At 34.5% G+C, this 25794-nt stretch overlaps 1 protein-coding gene across 11 annotated transcripts in view; it reads right to left on the minus strand.

Moving 5' to 3' along the window:
- The window catches only part of STAU2 (staufen double-stranded RNA binding protein 2), a 305943-nt gene that overhangs the window by 253215 nt on the left and 26934 nt on the right, over positions 1–25794 (minus strand). For 5 of the 11 annotated variants that reach the window (XM_032421652.1, XM_032421656.1, XM_032421654.1 and 2 more), the window contains one exon: positions 988–1147. In XM_032421652.1, the coding sequence (XP_032277543.1) occupies positions 988–1147 (160 nt within the window). Of the gene's footprint in view, positions 1–987; positions 1148–14035; positions 14141–14525; positions 14657–19295; positions 19619–25794 lie in introns of those variants that run through there. The other 6 variants (XM_032421648.1, XM_032421651.1, XM_032421650.1 and 3 more) reach the window with 6 other exon arrangements.

The following is a 25794-nucleotide window of genomic DNA, read 5'->3' on the forward strand; positions in this document are numbered from 1 at the left end:
ATTCTAAATTTGAACAGTCCTATCAACCATTTCTACACCAACAAGCAAAATAAGATGCTTAGACCTAATTGTATAATTTTTATTAAGCTAAAATAAACAATAACTATTTTTAATTATTAAACTGTGTATTTTTATATATTATATAAAAAGAGAAATTGATCATTTCTATCTTTACTTTATAAAAAACTCAGTCATTGCAGCATTATTTACAATAGCCAAATTATGGAAGCAGCCCAATTGTCCAGCCATAGATGAATGGATAAAGAAGAGGTGGGATATATATATATATATATATATATGAATATATGTGAATATTACTCAGCCATAAAAAACAATGGAGCTAGACAGTATTATGCTAAATGAAGCTAGACAGTATTATGCTAAATGAAATAAGTCAGTCAGAGAAAGACAAATACTGTATGATTTCACTCATATGTGGAATATAAGAAACGAAATGAACAAAGGGAATGAAAGAGAGAGAGACAAACCAAGAAACAGACTCTTAACTATAGAGAACAAAATGATGGTTACCAGAGGGGAGGTGGGTAGAGGGATGGAAGAAATAGGTGACAGGAATTAAAGAGTACACTTATCAGGATGAGCACGGAGTAATGTGTAGACTTTTTGAATCACTATATTGTACACCTGAAACTAACATAACGCTGTATGTTAACTACACTGGAATTGAAATAAAAAACCTAAAAAAAAAAAAAACTCAGTCATACTTTCTGTTCTTTGTATCCAAATGTATTTTTGTCAACATTTAAAAAGTAAATAACACATCTTTAGAGTATCCACAAAGCAAATTTTTAAAATAATTATAATTACCTTCCTCATTCTCTCACCTTCAATTATCATTCAGTTGTTTTTTGTGCGTGTGCTACTCATACCTGTTGACTACACAGGTGGCCTGCTATGAAGAAAGTACAGAGAACAACACATATAGAACACAACAAGACAACAGAAAGAAACAAGTCAGTGCCATACCTGGGTTATTATTAACATTACTTTTCGGTGGTTTCTGAACTGGTTTGGGAAGTGTAGATTCAGTCAAAGCTTTATTAGCAACGGCTTGTTGGGCCTTCTTTATACTGCTCCCTTCGGATTCCCATGTCTGCTCACCAAGACTCAGTTGCACTGAGAACATCTTCGAAAAACATAAAGAGACAAAGAAAACATTAAATTTTTCAGGAAATAAAATACACTGTCTGAGAGAAAAACAGATATACCATAGAATCAAAATTTTAGAGCTAGGGGTGACCTTACAAATTATTTGCACAAAAATCTTATTCTACCTAGTGCAATCATTTTAAGAGATTGTACCAGATCCTGTTCTATCCATTCAAAGGCTTAGCGGCAGCTCTAAGTATACATTTTGGGTAGAATAAAACAAGAAGAAATCAATTCCCTAAACAGAATCATATTGTTAACGTCCTCATAAAAGCAGAATAAGTACAAAGAAGATGAGAAACTAAGAGAATCCACAAGGCCCTGTCTCTGTAACACTTATAAAATCTAATTCCTTAAATGTCATACTTAGTACAATCTAGTCAAAGAGTCAGGCAATCCTACTAAATATTATGTCACCAGGAAACTCTCAATCCTCCACGCTCAACATTTAACCAGTCACCAAATTCTGTTAATTTTCTCACTAGTACTCTCAAATCTCTCTCTCTAAAAAAAAGAAACAAAACAAACAAAAAACCCCTCAAATCCAATTGTATCACCCCAACCAACTCCATGTTAAAAACCTTTCAACGTTCCCATTGTGGTGTGGCACAAAAGTTCTACCTGTCCATCTTCATTTCATAACCACCCTTTCCTTTGTCATCTGAACATTCCATTCACACCATTATTTCCATGTGAGCTCAAAACCTATTGTTCACCTTCCAAAATTGAGGATCAAGTTACAGAATACACACACAATCTGCTGTTTTCCATAGACTGCTTACTACTTTGTAGGAATACAAAATATTAACCCCAAGATATTTTTAATTAAAAAGAAATAAATGTATAATTGCAGGAAGGAGAACAGGTAGAAAATACCTTTACCAAGTGATTAAAGTTAGCATCATCAATAATCATACAAACATCATGTACCTCCTGATATGATCCAATGAGAAGCCTTTAGTATTCTTGGCCAAAAATGTTTAACCAGAATCTAATCATAGGAGGAAAACCAGACAAGCTAGATTATGGTATATTCTGTAAGACAACGGGCCTAAACTCTTCAAAAATGTCAATGTCATGAAAGGAAAAAATACAACAAAGAATATATACCATAATCTAAATTTCTCTGGTTTTTTTCCCCCCTACGATTAATCCATATGATTTAAACTCTTCTGCCTCCATTTTCCTAGGCTCACAGGCCAGACACCTTTAAGTGGTCTTCCTTGTCTCCATTTCTCTCTCCATGCACCTGCATCCAATTATCAAGCTACTGACTCAACTTCAAAAATATTTTTCAGATCTGGCCTCCTCTCTTTATTCTCTTTGCCAATGTCTTAGCAAGGAATATCAACCTCTCTCCCCTAAACTACTATAAGACCATCCTAACATCATTCCCTTAACATAAGACCTTCCCATTCAAACTATCCTTCTTACCACCACCAATATCAACATTCTATAAAATACAAATGTATCCAAGTCAATCCTCTGCTTTTCTGAAACTTCTCTACAGGATCCCACTAGCTTATTGTACACCTAAAACTAATAAAATGTGTCAATTATATTTCAATAAAACTGGAGAAAATAAAAAGAGTCCCACTACATAAGGAATCCTGGGACACACTGTTTATGAGTTTAAGTGGTAGCTTTACCATTTACTATGTGCAAAGTTAGGACAGTTACCTATTCTTTCTCTCTGTTTTCTTATTTCTTTAATAAATCGAGACTAAAAAGAACATATAGGATTGTTGTGAAAATTAAAACAAAATTATGTAAATGACCCCATTTGAAAGGTAGAGATTGTCAAACTCAAAAAAAAAAAAAAAAAAGCGAAATCCAGGGTGCCTGGTTGGCTCAGTCGGTTAAGCATCTGCCTTCGGCTTGAATCATGATCCTGGGGTCCTGGGATGGAGCCCTGCATTGGGTTCCCTGCACAGCAGGGAGTCTCTTCTCCCTCCCCCACTGCCCCTCCACCCTTCTTGTGTGCTCTCTCTCTAATAAAATCTTAAAAAAAAAAAAGCAAAATCCAACTACATGCTACCTACAAGTAATGCACTTCAACTATAAAGACAATAGAAAAAATGTATCATGCTAACATAAATCAATGAAAAGTCAGAATGGCTATATTAATATCAAACAAAGTAGATTTCAGAGCAAAGATTAATACCAAATAACAAAGGTCATTTCATAAGGATAAAGGGGCAAATTAATGAAGAAGACATAACAATCCAGAACATTTAGCCAACTAATAACACAGCTTCAAAATATATGAAGCAAAAAACTAACGAAACTACAAAGAGAAGTAAAAAATCCACAATTTACATCAGAAATACAATGCCCCCCCTTAATAGGTGATATAACAATTATTAAGCAATCATAAAGAATAGAGTAGACATGAACCATAAACCAACAAAACCTGATTGACATTTTTAGAAATCTCTACCCAAAAAGACCAAAAAGAGCAGAAAATACATTTGTTCTCAATTTCTCACAAAACATTCACCAAGAAAGAAGATATTCTGGACCATAAAACAAGTCTCAATAAATTCAAAGGATTCAATGATACAAAGTATGTTCTCTGACCACAATGGAATTAAGTTAGAAACTAGTAACAGAAAAATCTCTGGAAAATCCCCAAACATTTAGAAACTAAATAATACATTTCTAAATAACCCATGGGTAAAAGATTAAATCAAAATGGAAATTAGAAGGTATTTTAAAATGAATAAAAATGAAAACACTACATCTTAGAAGATAACACTAAAATAGTACTAAGAAAAAATCTCTAGCACTAGATGCCTATTCTAGAAAAGTAAGGGCTCAAGTAAGTTAACTTTAGCTTCGACCTCAATCCAATCTGAAGTTACAGGGGTTCAGTCAGTTAAGTATCGGACTCTTGATTTCAGCTCAGGTCATGATCTCAGGGTTGTGGGATTAAGCCCCATGCCGGGCTCTGTGCTCAGTGGGGAGTCTGCTTGGATTCTCTCTCTGCCCCCACCCTTCACACATGCATGTACACGTTCTCTCTCTCTCTAATAAATAAATAAATCTTAATAAAAGAGAATCTGAAGTTAACAGAAAAAAAAGTCATAAAGATAAAAGCAAACATTAATGAAATAGAAAATAAAAAATCAATAAAACCAAGAGCTGATTCTTCGCAGAGATCAATAAAATTGGTAAACCTACAGCCAGACTAATCTTGGGGGAAAAAAAAAGACACAAATTACTAGTATTAGGAAATGAGAGAAGTGACATGACTCCAGATTCCTAAAGTATTAAAAAGATAACAACAGAGTATTTTTAACAGCTTTATACCAATAAACTCAACAACTTAAATTCTGTTAAAGACACAATTACTAAAGCTCATTCAAGAAGAAATAAGTAACTCAAATAGTCCTATATATTTTAAAGAAATTGAATCTGTAGTTTAAAATCTTTCCACAAAGAAAACTCCAGGACCAGATGGTTTCAATGATAAATTCTACTAAATATTTAAGTAAGAAATAATACCAGTTCACACAAACTCTTCCCCCAAAAAAAGAGTAAGATATTAGGGAAAACAATATAAATCAAAACTACAGACCAGAATCTCTGATAAAGATAAATAAAAATCCTTCACAAAATATTAAACAAGGAATGCAAGCTGGCATAGCCACTCCGGAAAACAGTTTGGAGGTTCCTCAAACAGTTAAAAATAGAACTACCCTATGATCCATTTTGTATTTACCCAAAGAATACCCCAATGTTTATAGCAGCATTATCTACAACAGCCAAATTATGGAAACAACCAAAGTGTCCATCAACTGATGAATGGAGAAAGAAGATGTGGTATAAAGGGAAGACCCATAAGGCTAGCTGGCAGATCTCTCAACAGAAACTTGGCAAGCCAGAAGGGAGTGGCATGATATAGTCAACATGCTAAATGGGAAAAATGTGAAGCCAAGAATTCTCTATCTAACAAGGCTATCATTCAGAATAGAAGGAGAGATAAAGAGTTTCCCAGACCGAAAAAAAACTAAAGGAGTTCATAACCACTAAACCAGCCCTGCAAGCAATATTAAAGGGAACGCTTTAAGTGGAAAGGAAAGACCAGAAGTGACAAAGACAAGAAAGGAACAGAGAAAATCTCCAGAAACAATGACAAAACAAGCAATAAAATGGCAGTAAAGGGGACCCTGGGTGGTTCGGTCAGTTAAGTGTCTCTCTTCAGCTTGGGTCATGATCCCAGAGTCCTGGGACCGAGCCCCTCATCAGGGTCTCTGCTCAGCGGGGAGCCTGCTTGTCCCTCTCTCTCTGCCTGTCACTCCCCCTGCTTGAGTTCTCTCTCTCCCTCTCTCCCAGTGAAATAAATAAATAAAATCTTTTTTAAAAAATGGCACTAAATACATATCTATCAATAATTACTCTCAATGTAAATGGACTTCTTGCTCCAATCAAAAGAGATATGGTGTCAGAATGGATAAGAAAACAAGACCCATCTATACACTGCCTATATATATGAGACGTCGTTTTAGACCTAAAGACACATGCAGATTCAAAGTTAGGGGATGGAGAAACATTTATCATGCAAATGGATGTCAAAAGAAAGCTGGAGTAGCAATACGTGTATCATACAAACAAGATTTTAAAACAAAGACTGTAACAAGAGATGAAGAAGGGCATTATATCATAATAAAGGGGACTATCCAATAAGAAAATCTAACAATTGTAAATATTTATGCCCCCAACATGGGAGTACCCAAATACATAAAACTATTAATAACAAACATTAAGGAAATCCTTGATAATAATACAATAATAGCAGGGGACTTTAACATCCACTTACAGCAATGCATAGATCATCTAACCAGAAAACCAACAAGGAAACAATGGCTTTGAATGAAACACTGAAACAGATGGACTTCACAGATATATTCAGAACATTCCATCCTAAAAAAGCAGAATATACATTCTTTTCAAGTGCACATGGGACATTCTCCAGTATAGATCACATACTAGGTCAAAAAACAGGCCTCAACAAGTACAAAAAGATTGCAATCATACCATGCATATTTTCTGACCACAAAGCTATGAAACTTAAAGTCAACCACAAGAAAAAATTTGGAAAGACCACAAATACAAGGAGGTTAAACAACATGCTTCTAAACAATGAATGCGTCAACCAGGAAAAAATACATGGAAAATGAATGAAAATGAAAACACAATGGTCCAAAACATTTGGGATGCAGCAAAAGCAGTCCTAGGAGGGAAGTATATAGCAATACAGGCTTGCCTCAAGAAGCAAGAAAAATCTCAAATACACAACCTAACCTTACACCTAAAGGAGCTAGAAAAACAACAACAAATGGAGCCTAAAGCCAGCAGAAAAAGGGAAATAATAAAGTTTAGAACAGAAATAAATGATGTAGAAACTAAAAGAACAATAGAAGAGATCAATGAAACCAGGAGCTGGTTGTTTGAAAAAATTAATAAAATTGATAAACCCCTAGCCAGACTCATCAAAAAGAAAGAAGGATCCAAATGAGAGAAATCACAACCAACACCACAGAAATACAAACAATTATAAGAGAATATTATGAAAAACTATAGGCCAACAAATTGGACAACCTAGAAGAAATGGAAATTCCTAAAAACATATCAACTACCAAAACTGAAGAAATAGAAAACTTGAACAGACTGACAACCGGCAGAGAAATTGAATCAGTAATCAAAAATCTCCCAACAAACAAAAGTCCAGGGCCAGATGGCTTCACAGTGAATTCTACCAAACATTTATTATTATTATTTTTTTAAGATTTATTTATTTGACAGTGAGAGACACAGCAAGAGAGGGAACACAAGCAGGGGGAGTGGGAGAGGGAGAAGCAGGCTTCCCGTGGAGCAAGGAGCCCCCCAATGCGGGACTCGATCCCAGGACCCTGGGACCATGACCTGAGCCGAAGGCAGACGCTTAACGACTGAGCCACCCAGGCGCCCCTCTACCAAACATTTAAAGAAGAGTTAATACCAAAAAACAGAAATGGAAGGAAATTTTCCAAATTCATTCTATGAGGCCAGCATTACTCTGATACCAAAACGAGACAAAGACTCCACTAAAAAAGGGAACCACAGGCCAATATCCCTGATGAATACAGATGCAAAAATTCTCAATAAAATACTAGCAAATCAAATCCAACTGTATGTTAAAAGATCATTCACCACAGTCAAGGATATATTTCTGTTTGCAAGGGTGGTTCGATATTCACAAATCAATCAATGTGATATGCCACATCAATAAAAGAAACTATAAGAACCATGTAATCCTTTTAATAGATGCAGAAAAAGCATTTGTACAACATCCATTCACGACAAAAACACTCAACAAAGCAGGTTTTGAGGGAACATACCTAAACATCATAAAGGCCATATATGAAAAACTCACAGCTACTATCATCCTCAATGGGGAAAAACTGAGAGTGTTTCCCCTATGGTCAGGAAAACAGAGGAATGTCCACTCTCACCACTGTTATTTAACATAGTACTGGAAGTCATAGCCACAGCAATCAGACAACAAAAAGAAATAAAAGGTATGCAAATCAGCAAGTAAGAAGTCAAACTTTTACTATTTGCAGATGACATGACACTCTATATAGAAAACCCAAAAGACTTCACCACAAAATTGCCAGAACTGATACACAAATTCAGTAAAGTCATACAATACAAAATCAATGTACAGAAATTTGTTGCATTTCTATACACCAATGAAGCAGCAGAAGAAGAAATCAAGGAAACAATCACGTTTACAACTGCACCAAAAACCGTAAGATACCTAGGTATAAACCTAACCAAAGAGGTAAAGGACCTGTACACTGAAAACTATAAAACACTGATGAAAGAAATTAAAGAGGACACAAAGAAATGGAAAAACATTCCATGCTCATGGACTGGAAGAACAAATACTGTTAAAATGTCTATACTATCCCAAGCAATCTACAAATTTAATGCAATCCCTATCAAAATACCACCAGCATTTTTCACAGAGCTAGAACAAACAATCCTAAAATTTGTATGGAACCACAAAAGACCCCAAAAAGCCAAAGGCAGCTTGAAAAAGAAAAGCAAAGCTGGAGGCATCACAATTCCAGATTGCAAGTTATATTACAAAGCTGTAGTGATCAAGACAGTATGGTACTGGCATAAAAATAGACATATAGATCAACAGAACAGAATAGAAAGCCCAGAAATGAACCCACACTGTACGGTCAATTAATCTTCGACAAAGCAGGAAAGAATAGCCAATGGAAAAAAGACCATCTCTTCAACAAATGGAGTCAGAAAACTGGTCAGCAACATGCAAAAGAATGAAACTGGACCACTTTCTTACACTAAACACAAAAATAAATTCAAAATGGATGAAAGACCTAACTGTGAGACAGGAAACCATTAAAATCCCAGAGGAGAACACAGCAGTAACCTCTTTGACATCAAACTTTGGACCTTCTTACTAGACATATCTCCTGAGGCAAGGGAAACAAAAGCAAAAATGAACTATTGGGACTTCATCAAGATAAAAAGCTTCTGCACAGCAAAGGCAACAATCAACAAAACTAAAAGGCAACCTATGGAATGGGAGAAGCTATTTGCAAATGACATATCTAATAAAGGGTTAGTATCCAAAATATATAAAGAACTTATGAAACTCAATACCCAAAAAATAAATAATCCAGTTAAAAATGGGCAAAAGACATGAACAGACATTTTTCCAAAGAAGACATACAGATGGCCAACAGACACATGAAAAGATGCTCAGCATCACTCATCATCAAGGAAATACAAATAAAACCACAATGTATCACCTCACACCAGTCAGAATAGCTAAAATGAACACAGGAAACAACAGGTGTTGGGAGAGGATGCGGAGAAGGGGGAACCCTCTTACACTGTTGGTGGGAATGCAAGCTGGTACAGCCACTCTGGAAAACAGTGTGAAGATTCCTCAAAAAGTTAAATACAGAAGTACCCTACAATCCAGCAACTGCACTACTAGGTATTCACCCAAAGGATACAAAAATACTAATTCAAAGGGATACATATACCCCAGTGTTTATAGCAGCATTATCCACAATAGCCAAATTATGGAAAGAGCCCAAATGTTCATCGACCGATGAATGGATAAAGATGTGGGAGACACACACACACACACACACACACACACACACACACACACACACACTAGAATAGTATTCAGCCATAAAAAAGAATGAAATCTTGCCATTTGCAATGACATGAATGGAACTAGAGAGTATAATCCTAAGTGAAGCCAGTCAGAGAAAGACAAGTACTATATGATTTCACTCATGTGGAATTTAAGAAACAAAACAAAGGGGGGAAAAAGAAAGAGGGAGGCAAACCAAGAAACAGATTCTTAACTACAGAAAACAAACTGATGGCTACCAGAGGGGAAGTAGGTGGGGAGATGGGTAAAATAGGTGATAGGGATTAAGAAGTGCACTTGTTGTGATGAGCACCGGGTGTTGCACAAGACTGCTGAATGACTATATTGTACACCCGAAACTAATATTACACTTCATGTTAACTAACTGGATTTTAAATAAAAGCTTAAAAAAATCTACTAACAAATGGGATCCATCAATATAGAAATGAGCTAATACATTGTAACCAAGTGTTTTATCCCAGAAATGCAAGGGTAGATTCTACATTTGAGAGTCAATCAACATAATTCACAATATTGAGATTAAAAACAGAAAAACCATATATTACCATCTCAATCAATGTAAAACCACATGACAAAAATCAACATCTATTCATGTTAAAAACTCTCAGTAAATGTTAAGTAGAAAAGAATTTCTTCAGTCTGATAAAGGGCATCTACAGAAAAGGTACATCTAACATAATTAATGGGGGGAAACTGAAATGACTGCCCATAAGATCAGGAATAAGTTGAGAGATGTCTGCTCTCATCACTTCTCTTTAACATTGCACTTTAAGTTCTAGCCAATGCAATCGGGCAAGAGAAATAAATAAAAGACATTAAACGTGGAAAGTAGGATTAAAAACTGTCTATATCGAGCACCTGGGTGGCTCCAGTGAGTCAAGTGTCTGCCTTTGGCTAGGTGATGATCCCCGGGTCCTGGGATCGAGCCCTGAATCAGGGAGCCTGCTTCTCCCTTTCCTCTCAGCTCGTGCTTTCTCTCACTCTGTCTCTCTCTCAAATAAGTAAATAAAATCTTTTTAAAAAATTAAAAAATTAAATAAATAAAAAATTAAACTGTCTTTATTCATAAATGACATGTGGAACCCCCAACAAAATCTAAAAAGGAATTTTTGAAAAAGCTACTAGAGCTGATAAGTGAGTTTAGCAAGACTTCAGAATACTACATCAATACACAAAAATTGGTGTATTTTTATATAGTAGCAATAATCAATAAGAACAAGAAACTAAAATTTAAAAAACGAGCACTGGACAAGAGCAACAAAAATATGAAATACTTAGGGATAAATCTAAAGATATAAAATACTTGACTACTGAAAACTACAAATACTGTTGAGAGAAATTAAATAATATCTAAATAAATAAGAGATACTTTGTTCGTGTGTTGGAAGACTCAATTTTTCTACCATGTTAATTTGCCCCAAATTGAGCTACAGATTCACAGCAGTTCTATTCAAAATCCCAGCAGGGTGTTTTATAGAAAGGACAAGCTGACTTTAAATTCATATAAAAATGCAAAGAAACAATTCTGAAAAAAAGAACAAAATTAATGGACTACTACTACCAGATTTCAAGAATTATAAAGCTACTGCAAACCAAACAGCACAGCATTTGCAAAAAGATGAGAAAATAGATCAACAGAACAGAACAGACTCCAGAAATGGAAACATATATGGACAGCTGATTTTTGACAAAGGTGCACAGCAATGCAGTGAAGAAAGGATAATCTCTTCAACAACTGGACATCCATTTGCAAAAAAATAAATAAGCCTTGCTCCATATCTTACATGACATACAAAAATTAACACAAAATGGCAATTAGATCTAAATGTAAGACCTAAATGTATGATCTAAGTGTAAGACCTAAACTAATAAAATAACATAGGAGAAAATCTTATCTTTTATGAGGCAAAGATTTCTTAGACATCTACCAAAAGTACAACTATACAGGGAATAAATGGATAAGTTGGACTTCATCAAAATTAACAACTACTCCTCTCTAAAGATACTGTTAAAAAAAGAAAAGATAAGCCATAGAGTAGGAGGAAATAATTGCCAAACATATATCTAATAAGGGACTTGTATTCACAATACCCAAGGAGGGACATGAGAGAAGACACCAAAGTAGGAAGTTTCAATGAAAGAAAAGTGCCTATGATATAGCAAATACTCAACAGATATTTTACCAAGGATTTTTTTAATTCTATATACACTAACAAGCAATGATATAATTATCTGGGTACCCCCATCATCAACATAGTTGCTAAGAATTTACAAATCATCATTCCATCACACTACACTAGAACAGATAACGTATTTCTCAAATTACAGATGAGAAAACTGAAACTCTAAATTACTTGCTCAAGGCCACATAAGCTGGATAAAGCAGGGCAAAGATCAAGCTTGACAAATCTAGCTAGCATAAGAAAAAAAAAAGACTACTTGGCTTCAAAGCCACTGGGTTATACTGTCTCCCTCAGTGATATCTATTCCAAAGTAAACCTCAGAGTGCAGCTACTGGAGCTTTCTGACCACTTACTCATGCATACTGAAAACTTCTCAAAATAGGGAAATAGAGGAAAAGAAGAAAATACATTTTGTGTTCTTTCTGATTCTCTTCCTTACACTCTACACTATAATAGCCTTCTTTAGAAGTTTAAAAAGTCAAAACAATCCATAAAAAAAAAAATGAACTGTATTTAGGTACCTAGGAGATATAGCAATGTCATAATAACTCATGTTAATATAAGGTATACCAAATTACTTCAGAGCTCAACTTGAAAGTGAGCAGAAAAACAAAAGAGGGCAAGGAAAATATTACAATTTGTTATTTAATAGTTACATGTTAAAAATTGCCATAAATTGTTCAGATTCGGTAAGACTCAGTGGAGGAAAGAGGAAAGCATGTAAACATAACTACTTCCCATCAACAAGTATGTATGAAAAGACAACTCTACACCACTCTGAAGACATTTATCTTACGTTTCTCAACTCTGGATGCACATTTGAGTCATCTGAGACCTTAAAAATAATCCCAATGTCTGGGCTTCATCCAAGACCAATCAAATTAGAATTTCTGAAGGTAAGACTCAGGCATAAGTGTTTTTTAAAGCTTCCTTGGTGATTTCAATGAACAACCAAGGTTGAGAACCACTACAGTGTGTGTGTGTGTATATAACATACAAACATATATACATACATAGATATGTAAATTGTCATGTAACTGGTTAATCTCCCAAGAAAATAAGTGACACTTAGCAAGGGCTAACCAAGGGGAGCAAGACTGCTGAGGATACATACAAGGTATATGGAATTTAAGCTGGATAAGAACCATGTGAGGACTGAGAGGAGTGAGAAATAGTAAAAGGGTGGTAGAATCAATGGATTTGTGGTGCGGAAGAAGTACTAAAGTTAAATAGAGGGAATGAACTAGAAAGTTAGGAGATGTCAGAGAGAGATGAATGCTTGAGATTAAAATTATGGAGGGTCTCGCAGTTACTGGTTATGATCAAGTCAAGAGTATGATCACAGTAATGAGTCGCTGGAGGAGAGGGAAGCAAGATAACAATAGAAGTGCAAGAAACTGAAATGTCAGCATGTTGGATCAATCATCTACTTAACGAAATCACCAAAAATTAAAACACGATGAATTAGAGTAAAGGTGAGGCATGAGAAATGTGATGGAATCAGCCAGAGGTCAACAAATGACTATCGTGGTGACACGGGGGTTAGTCTATTAACATGAAATTCAAAACTGGGGAGTCATCTCAAGGAAGAATTCCTGGAATTAGAAATGAGGAGCTAAGAAGACAGATCCTACAGGAGCCATAAAATATAGAAGAACAATAACCCTAAAAAAGCTCAGTCTAGTACAATCGTAATGACCAACATGTATCATTATGTACAGCACATCGGTGACTACACCTGAGGAAGTCAGGTCCTGCTGAAGGCCCAGTGGAGGGATCAGAGAAGTTTCACAGAGGTTTAATGGTATGTGAGCTGACCGTTCAAAAATGTGTAAGAACAAAAGGACCCTCAAGGCGGGGAGACACTACAACATAGGCGAAGGAGAGAGATGTGAAAAAAACACGAAACATTCTAAGAAATGCAAACAGTTCAACATGATTAAGGCCAGAAAGGGAATGAATATGAAATGAGTATGAATTAATGGGCACAAAAGAGAGTCAGGATAAATGACTTAACTTAGGCCACAACTTTTTTTCTCTACACAAATGATATTATGAACAAATTAAACTGTTGCCCAGAAATCCTTCATAAAAGTCTCTAATAGGGAACAAAATTAACAGATTTAACAGGTTTCAGTTTCACCTTATTCCCCTTACTTTGAAGGAGGTACTAGAAAACAATTAAATAATCCAACAGCCATTGCTTTATACAGATTAATCAACTCTTAGAGAATTAATTGCTTCAACATACCTCCAAATCCAAGATTAAAAATGTACCATGGAAATTTGTGTACAACTGAGACTTTTTAAAACATATGAATAAAGCTCAAACATAAATGCATTAATTATAGACTTCTTTGTAATATATATATATATGTAAACATGTATGAGGCTATATATAAATTGCTTTTCCACTTAAGAAAACAATATTAAGAATGAATGCATAAATAACAACAATACTGGTACATACAACTTTTATAAATGATGAAACGTATAATTCCGTATCACACCAGAAAAGATGTCTCACTAGGTAACTGTTGTTATATTTACTCTGTGTCCATTTTTACTTTAGCAGTTATAATTTAATGGAAAGAACACTGCACCTGGGAGCCAAAGAACACATATTCAAGTGATGGCACGGGCACTTATGAGCTATTACTAAGCAAGTCACTTAACTTTTCTGTGCGTTAAGTTAATTTACAAAACAGAAATCAAAACCCACATCTCCTGATTTGTTAAGGTTTTTGTGAAGTACTGTATCTGAAAGAACTTTGTAAACCATAATGAGCTATAAAATTGTTTAGTTACAGACTTCTAAATATTATTAATATAGAACTAAAAACCTTCAGGTCATCTGCTGCCCCTCCCCCCACCCCACAATGAAGCACAATTAAAACCTGAGATGATAAATCTGATAGACTTTGATAAGCATGTCTCACCACCTCTCTTCATAACCTTACCTTCGAATGAGCAGGCCCTCTTTCTTTCAGAAGTTTATACTGGGGTTGGACTCTATTGAAACGGGCTAACTCATTTACCAGACACATTGGAGTTTTCTCTTTGGGGTTTGCCATTTTATCTTGGAGAGAAGCTGTAAATAAAAAGGCTTTAAAGTTTTTGTGAAGAATGACTTTACAAAATGGAAGAAAAGCTAGTTTTGACTTTTTTAGATTGAAGTCAGATTGTAAATTTGGATTAAATTATTTTCATGAATTTTATATAAAAAATTCAAATTATCTAGTTTTCCATTACATGCAACAGAAATATGTATCACATTTTAAACAATAAATTAAGGTAACTTTTTCCCTGAGTACCTAAATTACTCTCTATACATTTTTTGAAAACAGCATGCTTAAAGATTTTTAAATAATATGATTATAATAATTTTTAGTTTATCTTTTAACTTTCTTTTCCTCTCAAAAAAGTTTAGCATAAACACATAATTCTCCTGATTCTTATTACTATAAAACTACATTCTACCTTTTTTATTATTTGATCTTACTTTTTTTTCCTTCTAATTTTGAGGCAGCATATTAATTGAAAGAGCTCTAGACTTGGGAATCAAGCCTAAGCTTAAGTACTAGCTCATCCAACTACTATTTTTTAGTTACTTCTTTTTCTTTTTGTTAACAAAATTTTAAAGAAAGTAGAAAGGATAATTTAACGAATGTCCATGTTCTTACCACTTAGAACTGAAATTAATACTTTCCATGTTTAAGTCTCATTAAAAAAAAAACAAACCAGTATTATATTCCAGTTAAGTTCCCTTTATCCTTTCCAGAAACCACTACTATATAAATTTAGAATATATCCCTCTGGAATATTTTAAAATACATTTATAGGCATGTATGTATAACCATGAAAATATGGCCTTGAGATATATATAGTTTTGTAGTCACATTAATAGTAAAATAACATATACTTTTCACAACTTACTTTCTTCACTCTTCATTATGTTTTTGACATTATAACTTATATAGATCCACTGTGTTACTTTTAACTGCTGTATAATTTCCATCACAATACCACATCAGTTTTCTAATCCACTCCCCTACTGATAGACCTTTAAGTTGTTTCTTTACCCTTATAAGTAAAAAACATGCTGCCAAATGGCACTCAGAATGACTGTACCAAATTACCTTCTGCTGACAGTATGAGAATTACCACTTCCCTTCAAACCTGAAAACATCAGTATGGTCAGGTATTTTAATTTTTGATAACCTGAGGTTTGACAAATTGTAACCCTCTATTAGTTTTTGTTTTCCCCACTATTATTTTAATTTGCATTCCCATTTTCCTAGTGAGTCTAATCATCTTCTCATGTTATTGATCATTTGGGTTTCCTCTTTGGGAACTGCTCCTGTCTTTTTTTCTATTGATTATTTTATGTATTATATTTATCAATCTTTTCTTTTATAGTCTGTGCTTGCTATGTCTTGTTTAAGAAATCCTTCCCTAACCTGCAAGGTCTTAATGATTTTTACTTAATTTAACTAAGGCTTCTATGCTTTATCCTTAAGATAAGGGTATAATAAATCTATCCTACTTAACTCACAGGTTGTTTTGAGGTTAAGATTTTTTAATGTATGGTATTCTAAATTCTACGACAATTATTAGCAGCTTCAAAATATTTTCCTAATACTGTATTATTTTATCCTATATTATTCATTCATCTCATTTATAGATACATTAACTGCTTTTTAGTTTTCTTTCATCTCCTATTAATCAATACCAAGAAACATTTTAAAACTTAAGCATAAAACACACAAGTGGTTTACTTTCTGCTCAATTAAACGAATCACAATGTGTGGAAAATACATTAAATGAATGGAAATAGCTGGTTTTAGAAACTTTACCTATTAACTTTCTAAGGCAAGTTTAATGAACAAAACAGTATTCTCTTAACTTTTTCATACTCTTTTCAGGATCAATAATTTAATACAATAATTTGATCACAATCATTACGATTAAGAAAGTATTTGATTAAAAAACTACATAAATACCTAGTAAGGCACAAGTAAAAGAAAAGAGAACCTAAACAACCAACTGAAGGACCAATACAGTTGACCGTCAATTCTACAATTAAACCACTCTAAGTGGCATGTAAAACAAACAAATAAAATAAAAAAAACTAGTAATTATTACTTTTTGGAACAGCACAAAAAAGACAAGAGTAAGTCAAAAGAGGTTTGAGGAAACCTGCATCTTACTTATTCCACTGTAAATTTTATAAATTGTACCAGAAAGTCAGTCATCATATAAAATACAAAGTGACCTGGGCTATACTCAGTCTGGGTCCTTGCATACCATGGCATCAAATAACTCAACTACAACAGATAACACAGATACCCACATCTGTATCAAGAAGCAAAGAAAAATGACAATTTGTTAAAAATGAGAAAATATATTAAAGCCTGGTAAAAATCAATTTTTCATAACACTTAAACAGCATTTATACTACTGTATAATTTTTGTAACTCAGCAATGCTATATATTCATCTGCTACAATGCAAAAAATATTAGGAGCATATCAAGCACAATGTTACAGGGGAAATTTTTAATAGCATGGGTTTTTAATATATTAAAATGTGATTAAAATTGTAAGTTTATATATGTTGGCTAATTGAATTTAAATTTTTAAAAAATGATGTTTATAGCTCTCTATACTTGTTTGGTAAGAAAACCTGATCTAAATCCTTTAAAGCAAAGTGCCAACTAATAACATGGTGTTAAACTTGTATTCCACTAACTTTGACTTTTTGCTGCATAAAAATAACATGAATCCTATAAAGCATTTTAATGTGTAGCTGAAGTTTTGTTGTGAAAGGTGTGCAAATACACACAGGATCTCATGTAGATAAAGCTTTATAACTAATATTTAAAGGTTTAAATTCGGTAAATTTAAAAATAATTAGTCCTAGTTGTAATTTATTTTACAAAATGATTAAAACTTTATTTTAAATAGCTGTGCCTCTATTTAATCAGGAATTTTATTAGTATTAACTACTTGACAGAGCTCAGTGACAGAGCAATAATTAAGAATTAAAACAAAATTTTTGGGATGCCTGGGTGGCTCAGTCAGTTGAGCAACCAACTCTGATTTTGGCTCAGGTCATGATCTCTGGATCATGGGATCAAGCCCCGTGTGGGGATCTGAGCTCAATGGGGAGCCTATTGAGATTCTCTCTCTCCCTCTGCCCTCCCCCAATCGCACAGGTGCGATCTCGCTGCTCTCTCTAAAATAAATAAACAATAAATCTTTTTTAAAAAATTAAACCAAAATTTTAATAAAGCATCTATGAAACTATAAAACAACTGATTTATAAAAATTGAGATCTACAAGCTTAACTTATATATAACTTCTTAGAAAAGTCAATAGTGCAAAAAGTGAAAAATGCATATACTGTTGCATAGGTATACATTTTCAAGAGACCTAAGAATGTTTTCACGGAAGATATTTTGAAATAGGCTTCAAGTCAGTTTGGTGGCTGGGATAGAAGCTTACTTAAAAGTAAATAAAATCAATGATAATGGATTTCACAATCTAAGACTTTGTCATTTTGAGAGAGCAACTGCCATATGATGGTTAGGAGCCTGTTTTGGATATCTCTGCCACTCACTGATACCTATTTGAGTTTGAGAAAGTATTTAAAGGTCACTTTCCTAGACAGTAAAACAAGAATAATAGTTGTTTTTATATTACTGGGTAACTATATGGGTTGAACGAGATGATGCAAAAACTGTTAGAATCCATTATTATTCTGATTATAAACAATTTGTTAAAACATACTACCATCAAATTATGAAAACAGTGATATAGTTTTATAAACTTTTTTTCATAGCCCTGCAATCAAAAATATTCTGAGTTAAAATGTTCTGTTAGGATAAGCTGATTTTATTCACACAAATAGACTTAATATTCTGTAAAAAACATGTATGTTATTTTTTTCCACTGACTTATGACATCATAAGTTTGTTTCCACTGAAAAATTCCCAGCTGTAATATAAAAGACATTTAAGATTTCTCATATTTGTGTTAGGGAATATTCTATCTTTGTTGATATGAAATTTGTTTACATGTAACTCACCATAACTTTGATAGGTAACACTGGTAGATACTTGTAACAACAGTATCAGCACACTCGACAAAAAATAGATACACTCTAGTCTTTTTGAGACAGACCCTACTTTCATATTTTTATAAAATATCCTGACTCTCTGGGACTTAAATCTTCAAACTATACCAAAATAATGGAGTTGAGAGTTTTCAATCAACAGGCAAAATCCCTGTCCCAAGAGAGCTCACAGAATGGTATAAGAAACAGACACATAAAATAAACAAATACAATACCACAATACCAATGCTACAATAAGGCTGTTACAGGGAGTTCTTAGGTGAAAGAGGTACTGAAAGGCAGGTTTCAAGAGGTGGTGATTAGATTAGTTAAGTAAACTAGGAATTCACCAAGCTAGCAAGGGTAGAAAAGAGAAAGACAATCCAAGCTTCTCCACAGCACACATGCAGAAGAAAGCACATAAAACACATCACATTCCAGCAAATTCAAGTAAATCATTAACAAAAAACAGAATGCATAGAAGGAAACAGCAGAAAAAACTGACCAGAATCCACCAAAACACCAAAAGTTTCCTAAGCCAGAACTTACAGTAGCAACATTTTTAAAGTAGTTAAATTGCAGCCAGAGCTGTTGCTAATACATAGTCTACCTCACCTGCCAAGGCAAGTCTCTCCACAGAAGAATCCGTTTTCATCCCCGGTCCCAGAAATGACTTGGACACAGTTTCTATGTCTCTTTGCTGGCTTCCCTTCCCCTATGCCCTGCTACTGGAAGTGACTCATCCTAATTCCCAAGTAAATAAAAAGGAAAAAAAAAAAAAGTCAAAAGAGCAAAGGAATTTGCCTTCCACAGGCTCTTGCCTTCTAGGAGAAATAGGACTACCTCTCCATAACTCTAACTAAAACAAACCATATAACTTCAAATTAGACTATAACCTAAGGTTGTCCAAGCAAAATCACTACCCAAGGATCAAATTGTTCTGTTATAATTGCCTATCAATTAAGGAAAAATTTAAGTTCCTACCTCATAAAAACAAAAATAAATTCCATAGTATTAAAATGTAAAATATAAAAATATGACAAAAGCACAAGAAAATTTGGCTAAATATCTGTCACAATCCTGTAAGACAAACGACTTTTCTAAGTAAGAAGAGAACCCTAGAAGTCATAATGGGATAAACTGACAGATTTAATAACATAAAAAGGGGGGTGGGGGGATGGGTTAGCCCGGTGATGGGTATTAAAGAGGGCACATATTGAATGGAGCACTGGGTGTTATACGCAAACAATGAATCATGGAACACTACATCAAAAACTAATGATGTAGGGGCGCCTGGGTGGCTCAGTCGTTAAGCGTCTGCCTTCGGCTCAGGTCATGATCCCAGGGTCCTGGGATCGAGCCCCGCATCGGGCTCCCTGCTCCGCGGGAGGCCTGCTTCTCCCTCTCCCTCTCCCGCTGCTTGTGTTCCCTCTCTCGCTGTGTCTCTCTCTGTCAAATAAATAAATAAAATCTTCAAAAAAAAAAAAAAAACTAATGATGTAATGTATGGTGATTAACATAATAAAAAAAAATGTATAACTCCCATACCAGCAAGACATACCATAAATGATGCTTAAAAAGTCTACAAACTCGGGGCGCCTGGGTGGCTCAGTTGGTTAAGCGACTGCCTTCGGCTCAGGTCATGATCCTGGAGTCCCTGGATCGAGTCCCGCATCGGGCTCCCTGCTCGGCAGGGAGTCTGCTTCTCCCTCTGACCCTCCCCCCTCTCATGTGCTCTCTCTCTCTCTCATTCTCTCTGTCTCAAATAAATAAATAAAATCTTTAAAAAAAAATTAAAAAAAAAAAAAAAAAAAAAAAGTCTACAAACTGGAGAAATACTTGCAACATGTAAGGAAAAACTGTTTACATCCATAAAACACAAAGATGATAAAAATAAATTTTTTTTTTAAATTTCATTATGTTAATCACCATACATTACATCATTTGTTTTTGATGTAGCGTTCCATGATTCACTGTTCACGTATAACACCCAGTGCTCCATTCAGTACATGCCCTCTTTAATACCCATCACCAGGCTAACCCATCCCCCCACCCCCTCCCCTCAAAATAAATTTTTTAAATCCAAAAAAAAAAGGGCAAATGTACTCACAATCGACTCACAATTTGAGTAAACACATCTGCTCAAAAAACTAATGTCTAAAGAAATAAAAATTTGAATTCCAGTGAAATGTAATTTACCACACTAAACTGATAAAGATGGTAAAAATGATCATGTAAGTATTGGCAAGGATGTAGGAAAATGGGTGCAAACTCTACCGATGCAAACAGAACTTGGACAAACTTTCTGGTGAGCAAACTGGCAATACTGGTTAAAGTTTCAATTGCAGGGGACCTGGGTGGTGTAGTCGATTAAACCTCCGACTCTTGGTTTCGGCTCAGGTAGTGATCTCAGGGTTGTGAGATCGAGTCCCATGATGGGTTCTGTGCTCAGTGTGGAATCTGCTTGACTTTCTCTCCCTCTGCCCCTCCCCCCTGCACACATGTAAAATAAATAAGTAAATCTAAAAAAAAAAGTTTCAATTGCCTCTATCTTTAAAACAGCAATTCTACATCTAGGTATTCATACTACAGGAAGACTCACATAAAATATACACAGTGACAATGTGCATAGCAAGACTGTAACTGAAGAACTATAAGGAAGCTAAATATGTATCTATCAATAATTAATGAGTTAAACTACAATGGGATGTGCAACTGACATGGAAAACGTTACAAAGTGTTAAATGAAAAACAGCTAGGAAAGCTTACTGTCTGATCTCATTTTAATTTTTTTTTTTTTTTAAATCAAACAGGCGCCTGTGCATTAAAGAAGAAATGCAACTGGCAGGGAACAGAGAGAATCCTCACTTTTTTTTTTCTTTGATTTTATTTATTTGTCAGAGAGAGAGAGAGAGAGAGAATGAGTGTACGCACTAGCAGGGGGAGCTGCAGGCAGAGGGAGAAGCGGGCTCCCCGTTGAGCAGGAGGCCCGATGCGGGACTCCATCCCAGGACCCCGAGATCATGACCTGAGCCGAAGGCAGACGCTTAATGACTGAGCCACCTAGGCATCCGGAGAATCCTCATTTTCTACTTTGTAGTACCACATTGTTTTACCTTTTTACAATGAATATGTATATATATAACCTTTATATTTAAAGAAATTACAAAGCCATACCAAAAGTAGGGAACAGTTTACAGTGTAAAAGTTTCAGACTCTGCTATTGTCCTTTCTAGTCTTTACGGGGCTACCAAGTTTCTGAAAAACAAGAAGATGCTCAAGGACCTGATTCACAGCAGGCTGTAAGTGCCATGTCTACAATCCCTGACTTTTACAAATGAAGCCACCTTGGGATTTAAACACTGCTAAAATATGGTGTAGCCTTACCAACATTTGATATGGTCGGTCTTCTTAACTTTAGTCATTCTAACAGCTATGTAATGGTTATCTCACTGTGATTTTAATTTGCATTTCCCTATTGACTACACATGTTGAATTTTTTACACACTACCTGTATTTGTCCTGTAATGAAGCATCCATCTGAATATTTTACCCATTTTATAATTGGGTTATTTTTCTTATTGTTTTATTTGAAAAGTTCTTTATATATTCTAAATATAAGTCATTAGAGTCAGGTATACGTTTTGCAAAGATTTTCTCCCAGAATGTGGTATCTCTTTTCATTTTCTTACTAGTGTCTTTTGAAGAGCAGACTTTAATTTTAATAACATCTAGTTTATCAGTTTGTCCATTTATATATTGTGCTCCTGGTGTTGTATCTAAGAAATCATTACCTAGTCTCAAAGATTTTCCCCTATGTTTTCTTCTGGAAGCTTTATAGTTTTAGGTTGCACATTTAGGTCTCTGGGCCATTTTGAATTAATTTTTGCACACAGTGCAAAATATGGATTCAATTCCATTTTTTGTAGATCAATGTGCAATGCTCAAGCCCTATTTGTGAAAAATGCTATTATTTTTTCCACTGTATTGCTTTTTATGGCTTTGTCAAAACCAGTTACCGATATGTAAGTGGGTTTTTATTTCTGGCCTAGCTCTATGTTTCATTGATCTATTTGCCTATTTTTATGCCAATGCTGCTTTTACTGTAGCTTTATAGTATTTCTTGAAATTAGGTAGTGTTGGCCCCACAACATTGTTCTTTTTCACACCTGTTTTGGTTATTCTAAGTTCTTGCATTTACATATGAATTTTATTTTAGGCAAAAATGCCTGCAAGGATTAGGGAAGAATTCCCTTGAATCCTCAGACTAATTGGGAAAAAATCACCATTTTAACAAAGTTGAGTTTTCCAACTCATGTACAGGTTATACAGTTAATTCTCAATATTGAAATAAAAACATCTCAATGATAATTGTGTTTTATAATGTCTGCATAAACAGTGAATTATCAAATATTAAACCATTGCTACTAGGGGAAAGACGGGTTCCTACAGACCTCTAGTCGTAACATTTTTCTCAATCAATATATAACCTTGTTTCTCGTGTGTTTCTGTTTATAGATCCCCTACTTAGTATATATCGTTGATTCATTAACACTGAACTCGGAGCTGACAACACTCTAACTCCTGCCTGAACAGAGCTTATCTAAATACATGTACTTTCTCCATAAGGCACATCACAACTTTCTTGTGCTTAGGAATACTACCCAGCACTTCAGCATCATGCTTAGGAGACATTTTAAACAGCTAAATCACCAACAAAAAACACCAAAATGCTAAAAATGTGGCACTACACAGAGCAAGAAAAGGACACTTGCTTAATGCATGAGGGCTAAAACAAGACAACAGAACGTTCATCCTCAGTTTGGACCGTGCACATCAGCCAACTCAAATTTTGTGCCACTTTGCAAAGCACTGCAAATACTGATTTGGGGAATTACAAATAAATTTTAGCAAAAAATTCAATTCAAAATACAGAATCTGTATCAATTGTATCTCTCAATGTATTTAGGGATCCTTCACTTTCAACAGTATTTTGTAGTTTTCAATTTTCTTTAACATATTTTGTCAGATTTATCGTATTTCATATTTTTATATTTATTAAATGGTAATTTTTATTTCAATTTCTGATTGCTCCTTGCTACTTTACAGAAACCCACCTGATTTTTGTATATTAATCTTATATACTTCAACCTTAGTAAACTCATTCAGTTAGTGGTAATAGAATTCTGTGAAATTTTCAACATAGACAATCAGGCCATCTGTGAATAAGGACAGTTTTATTCCTTCCTTTCCCGTGTGAATAACATTTATTTATTTTTTCTTCCCTGATTGCACTAGTTAGAACCTCCAGGACAATGTTGAATAAGACTGGTGAAAGTAAACATCTCTATCTTGTTCCTGATTGTATAAAGAAAGTATTCAATCTTTCCAGTAAGTACAATGTCAGTAAATGAGGTTTGTCATGAATGTCCATTAACAGATTGAGGAACCTCACTTCTATTCCTAGTTTGCTCAAGGGTGTTTTTTTTTTTTAAATCAGGAATGAATATTGGATTACTCAAATGATTTTTCTGCATCTACTGAGATGATCATGATTTTTACTTTTTAGTTTGTAAATATGATTAATTATACTGTTTTTTTAAAAGATTTAATTTATTTGTCAGAGAGAGAGAGAGCACAAGCAGGGGGAGCGGCAGGCAGAGCAGGCAGAGGGAGAAGCAGGCTCCCTGCTGAGCAGGGAGCCTGATGCTGGGATCATGACCTGAGCCGAAGGCCAATGCTTAACCAACTGAGCCACCCAGGCATCCCAATTTTTTTTTGATTGTTAAACCAACCTTGCATTCCTGGGATAAACACCAAGTGGTCATGATATATTAACCTTTTAATACACTGTCGAATTTGATTTGCTGAAATTTGGTTTAGATTTTTGCATCTGTGCTCACAAGTAGTAGTATTCTGAAGTTTACTTATAATGTCTTTGCCTGGTTCTGGTTTCCCAGCAATGCTAGCATCATAGGCTTTGGAAAATATTCCATCCACTTCAAATATTTTTAAAAAGTTGATGTAGAATTGATATTATTTCTTCCCATAGTGTTTTACATAATTCGCCAGTGAAACTATCTAGACCTGGAGTTTTCTTTGTAAGCAGATTTTTTTTTTTAATTTTTTTATTGTTATGTTAATCCCCATACATTACATCATTAGTTTTAGATATAGTGTTCCATGATTCATTGTTTGTGCATAACACCCAGTGCTCCATGCAGAACGTGCCCTCCTCAATACCCATCACCAGGCTAACCCATCCCCCCTCTTTGTAAGCAGATTTTTAACTACAATTTCAATTTATTTAATAGATAGAGGGCTATTCAGATTATTATTTTCTTCTGCTTCCTTTGGGATTAATTTACTCTTCTTTTTCTACTCTGAAATCATCTGAATGAAACTGAAGTCATTTATATGAGATCTTTCTTCTTTTCTAATATAGACATATAGAGCTATAGATTTCCCTCTAAGTACTGTTTTAGCAGCATCTTGAATATGTTGTTTCTGTTCCCATTCAATTTAAAATATTTCCCAATTTCCCATTTGATTTCTTCTTCTAACGATGGATTACTTATAAGCATGCTATTTAATTTCCAAATATTTGGGAATTTTTCCAAGGATCTTTCTATTAATGATTTCTAATTTAATTCCACTGTGGTCTGAGATTCTTCTTTATGAATTCAATCCTTCCGAATTTATTGAGACTTCTTTTATGGCTCTATCTTGGTAAACACAGTCAGTCTTGGTAAATGTTCTGTGTAAACTTCTGAACAAATGTGTCTTCTGCTCTTCTTCAGTACAGTATTTTGTAAATCTAGTTAGGTCAAGTCGGTTGACAACAGTATCCAACTCAACTGTATCTTTGGTAATTTTCTGTCCACTTATTGTATCAATTATTGAGAGGCATTACTGAAATCTGACTATAATTATGAATTTCCCCTTGCATTTCTATTAATTTTGTTCTGTATGTTTTGAAGTTCAGTTATTAAGTGCATAAACATAAAACCTCTTATGTCCTCTTAATTAACTGACCCCATTATTGTTATGAAATGACCTTCTTTGTCCCAGATAATACTGAAATCTCCTTTGTCTGAAACTGATAAACTCATTC

The sequence above is a fragment of the Phoca vitulina genome, unplaced genomic scaffold (assembly GCF_004348235.1).
Source record: "Phoca vitulina isolate PV1807 unplaced genomic scaffold, GSC_HSeal_1.0 scaffold25, whole genome shotgun sequence".
NCBI lineage: Eukaryota > Metazoa > Chordata > Mammalia > Carnivora > Phocidae > Phoca > Phoca vitulina.